The following is a 5,000-nucleotide window of genomic DNA, read 5'->3' on the forward strand; positions in this document are numbered from 1 at the left end:
GTGTGTGCGTGTGTGCGTGTGTAGGCGTGTCTGTGAGAGGGGTAGGGGGTTTATAGGGGTCGGGTGTGTGTGTGTGTGTGTGGGTGTGGGTGGCTGGTTTGGTTTGTCATTGTGTTTGCGTGAGTGGTATATGCGTGTGTGTGTGTGTGTGTGTGTGTAGTGGTAGTAGTAGTAGTAGTAGTAGTACACTGTTGCGCATTGGCAATATCATCATTGATACAAACTACACAATAATTTATAACCCCTGTTAAATCAATTTGTGGTGTTAAGCACATAACGAAAACGCTATAATTACTGCCGTTCAGCACGTGTATACTTAAAAAAAAAGAAAAAAAAGCATTAATCACAGCAGACACAAAACTCTTCAATGTTAACTTCAAGCAAACCACACATACAGCTTCTTCTTCTTCTTCTTCTGCGTACGTGGGCTGCAACTCCCACGTTCACTCGTATGCACACGTGTATGACCGTTTTTACCCCGCCATGTAGGCAGCCATACTCCGTTTTCGGGGGTGTGCATGCTGGGTATGTTCTTGTTTCCATAACCCACCGAACGCTGACATGGATTACAGGATCTTTAACGTGCGTATTTGATCTACTGCTTGCATAGACACACGAAGGGGGTTCAGGCACTAGCAGGTCTGCACATACCGTGATTCGAACCCTGGACCCTCAGATTGAAAGTCCAACGCTTTAACCACTCGGCTATTGCGCCCGTCCCACACATACAACAATCACTGACACATGATTAGAGCAAGAGAATAAAGCATCATATCACAGCATCGATACTGTAACGAAACAGACATATATATCGTAACAGCATATGGGGTTCAGCGTATATGGTTCAGTCCACACGCTTTGACACATGTTTCAGTTTCAGTTTCAGTAGCTCAAGGAGGTGTCACTGCGTTCGGACAAATCCATATACGCTACACCACATCTGCCAAGCAGATGCCTGACCAGCAGCGTAACCCAACGCGCTTAGTCAGGCCTTGAGAAAAAATAAATAAATAAATAATAGATAAATACATAAAAAAAGAACTACTACTACTACTAAATAATATGTATAAGGCGCCAAAACTTGATGAAGTCAGCTATAAGCATACAAAAAAAGAAGAAGAAATAAAATAAAATAAATAAATAAATAATAATAATTTTAAAATAAAATTTAAAAAAATTTTAAACTGAAAGACGTGTGATAACAATATGCTATTTTCTCTCCACCAACCCTCTCCCCCCACCCCACCCCCCTACCCAACACTCATATATATATATATATATATATATATATATATATATATATATATATATATATATGTATGTATATATATATATATATATATATATGATTACAATATGCAACTTTCTCTCCCATATACTTACAGACATGATAACAATATACAACTTTCTCTTCCGCCCCGCCCCCCCCCCCCCCCCCCCCACCCTCCCCCTCAACACTTACAGACATATACCAACAATATGCAACTTTCTCTCCCCCCCCCCTAACCCCCCCCCCCCCCCCCCCCCCAGCACTCACAGACACATACCAACAATATGCAACTTTCTCCCCCCCCCCACAACACTTGACAGGCATATAACAACAATATGCAACTTTCTAACCCCCCACCGCCCCCCAGCACTCACAGACACATACCAACAATATGCAACTTTCTCCCCACCCCCACAACACTTGACAGACATATAACAACAATATGCAACTTTCTAACCCCCCCCCCCCCCCCGCCCCCCCGCCCCCCCACCCTCCAGCACTCACTGATACATACCAACAATATGCAACTTTCTCCCCCCCCCCCCCCCCCACAACACTTGACAGACATATAACAACAGTATGCAACTTTCTACCCACCCCCCCCCATCCCACCACCACCACCACCACCTTCCCCGAACACCAACACCCACAGACACATAATAACAATAAGCCCCTCCCCCCCCCTACCCCCTCCCCCTCACATTCACATGATAACATTATGGCTCTGTTCTCTCCACCCCCCCACCCCCCCACTCCCCAACACCCCCAGTCCAAGAACAAGCCAGTCACGCCAGCCGTCCGACTGAAGCCAGAGGACATCACAGACCAAGTCATCCTGACCCGACTGGATGACAAAATGCTGTCCGCGGTAAGGATCTGACTGACCGAGAGTGACCACTGAGTGACCATCCTTCTTCTAATTCTTCTTCTTCTTCTTCTTCTTCTTCCTCAGCATCTCCTTAGTCTATTGTCCAGTCGTGACCACCGACTGTGACTATCAGAACAGCAGAGGAGGGAGGCAACTAGCTGTTCTTACAACCTGGGCCAGAAAGTTTGAATATAGTGGTGAGTGTCTTGACCCAAGTTACATCCCAACTTACTCGACCAAAATCGCCTCAGGACAGTCGGCGCAGGGATATTGTTCCCAAAGACCAGCTTGCCCACCACCCCCACCCCCCCACCCCCACCCCCTACGATGCTGCAGCAGCACTAAGAGCCAGTGCAGTTTATTTATTGTGGAGAGAGTCCTGCCCTAGTTAGCACACCCCGCTTTCTCGCAACAAGGTGATTTGGACTCGATTGCATTCGTTATTTCCTACACGCACGCATACGCACTCACAAAATGGATGTGGAGAAATGGCCTAGAGGTAACGCGTCCGCCTAGGAAGCGAGAGAATCTGAGCGCGCTGGTTCGAATCACGGCTCAGCCGCCGATATTTTCTCCCCCTCCACTAGACCTTGAGTGGTGGTCTGGACGCTAGTCATTCGGATGAGACGATAAACCGAGGTCCCGTGTGCAGCATGCACTTAGCGCACGTAAAAAAACCCACGGCAACAAAAGGGTTGTTCCTGGCAAAATTATGTAGAAAAATCCACTTCGATAGGAAAAACAAATAAAACTGCACGCAGGAAAAAATACAAAAAAAAGGTGGCGCTGTAGTATAGCGACGCGCTCTCCCTGGGGAGAGCAGCCTGAATTTCACACAGAGAAATCTGTTGTGATAAAAAGAAATACAAACACAAATACAAATACAAATGTTTGAGGGGTTGGATGTGGGGCTTGGAGGGAGGGGTAGAAAGAAACAGAACAAAATAAACAACAGCTGACAGTGGAATGGTGGGACCACCAGTGACCATGACCTTGTTGATTGATAGATGTGGATACTTCTATAGCGCCTATCCTCGGTCAGAGACCAAGATCTAAGCGCTTTACATACACGGGGACATTTGCACCACAGGCTGCCTACCTGGGTAGAGCCGACTGACGGCTGCCACTGGGCGCTCATCATTCGTTTCCTGTGTCATTCAATCAGATTGCAGACGCACATACATAGACACTCAGACAGACATGTAACATTTTACGTGTATGACCGTTTGTTTTTTGTTTTTTTTTATTTACCCCGCCATGTAGGCAGCCATACTCCGTTTTCGGGGGTGTGCATGCTGGGTATATTCTTGTTTCCATAACCCACCGAACGCTGACATGGATCACAGGATCTTTAACGTGCGTATTTGATCTTCTCCGTGCGCATACACACGAAGGGAGTTCAGGCACTGGCAGGTCTGCACATATGTTGACCTGGGAGATCGGAAAAATCTCCACCCTTTACCCAGCCCCGGTAATCTTGGTGGCAGTTTTTACGATTTTGTCAAGGGCTGCAACTTCTGCCTTAGAAATGTTTCTATACCAAACAGTGATAGCGAAGGTTAGCACACTTTCAATGACTGCTCAGTAGAAATCAACCATGATTTCTTTTTTTTTAATTCCGAACTTTTTGAGGCGCCGAAGAAAGTACTGGCGCTGTTGTGCTTTCTTAACATTTTTTTGTGTTTTTTTTTTGTATAAAGGCACTGTAGTCCAATTTTCCTCTCTCCACCCAGGTTTGAATGGGGTTCATGACTTCGCTTGTGGAAGGTTAATTAAAAAGCAGCGGAAAGAAAGGACCAGGCCTCGCCCTAGACACAGTGCATTTGAATTACTGCTCCCATGGTGACAAAAGGCAATGAGACCTTCAACATTTATAGCCTTGTGTGTGTGTGTGTGTGTGTGTGTGTGTGTGTGTGTGTGTGTGTGTTTACGTGTACGGATGGCTGCAAGGAATACTTGGACAAACTATCTACCAACAAATGAGTATATTAGTCAACCAGCCAGTCAGCCAATTTGCTTGTCTCTCCCTCACGTTCTTGGAGAGAGCCGGAAGTATTTCAGAAACAGATGGAAATCCTTCAATCAGTCAGTCATTAACTCTTTCCATACGAACGGTGAAAGAGACGACGTTAACAGCGTTTCACCCCAATTACCATCATCAAAATATTGCAATCGTAAGGCTCTTATACTGAAGACGTGAATGTTGACAAAGAATGCAACAATTCTGACGACGGAAGCTAAAGGTTGGGTCATTCAGACACCCACTGGACATCCGAGGGGTCTGTGTAGAGGAGAAGAGAGGACTGGCCGTACTGAGTGAGTTAACGTGCCAGTCACTTAATCCATGTGTCAGTCAGTCACAGTTGATCATAATGTGTTCAGCCAACCAATCAGTTAAGTAGCTGGTGTCACGTGTTCCCTGCAGATTCGCCAAGAACCGGAAGTACGTCAGACTGAACTGGAGATGGAGCGTGCTCGGGAAAAGATGTCTGACGTCACTGAGAGACTAGAGGAGCTGGCAAGTGAGTGGTGTGTGTGTGTGTCTGTGTGTGTGTGTGCTTTCAGAAAGAGGGAGAAAGTGTGCGAATATACATTTGTGTGTGGCGCGTACATGTGGTTTGCACCTACGTATAATTATGTGCACGTGTTTTGGTATGTGAGCGCACTGCTTGCATAAGTACATGATGTGTGTATGTGTGTGTGTGTGTGTGTGTGCGCGCGCGCGTGTGTGTGTGTGTGTATTTGGCATGTGTGTATGTGTATTTACATGAAAAGATATCGAAATTGATACGATACAGCACGTGCGTGTGTGTTTGTATGTGTGTGCTTGTGTGTGTGTGTGTGTGTGTGTCTGTGTGCCTC

At 46.1% G+C, this 5,000-nt stretch overlaps 1 protein-coding gene across 1 annotated transcript in view; it reads left to right on the forward strand.

Moving 5' to 3' along the window:
* Positions 1-5,000, forward strand: part of LOC143291019 (uncharacterized) — an 88,048-nt gene that overhangs the window by 71,978 nt on the left and 11,070 nt on the right. Inside the window, exons 10-11 of the mRNA XM_076600606.1 lie at positions 2,040-2,138; positions 4,564-4,660. Of these exons, the coding sequence (XP_076456721.1) occupies positions 2,040-2,138; positions 4,564-4,660 (196 nt within the window). The remainder of the gene's footprint in view (positions 1-2,039; positions 2,139-4,563; positions 4,661-5,000) is intronic.

The sequence above is a fragment of the Babylonia areolata genome, chromosome 16, assembly GCF_041734735.1.
Source record: "Babylonia areolata isolate BAREFJ2019XMU chromosome 16, ASM4173473v1, whole genome shotgun sequence".
In the NCBI taxonomy this organism is placed as follows: domain Eukaryota; kingdom Metazoa; phylum Mollusca; class Gastropoda; order Neogastropoda; family Buccinidae; genus Babylonia; species Babylonia areolata.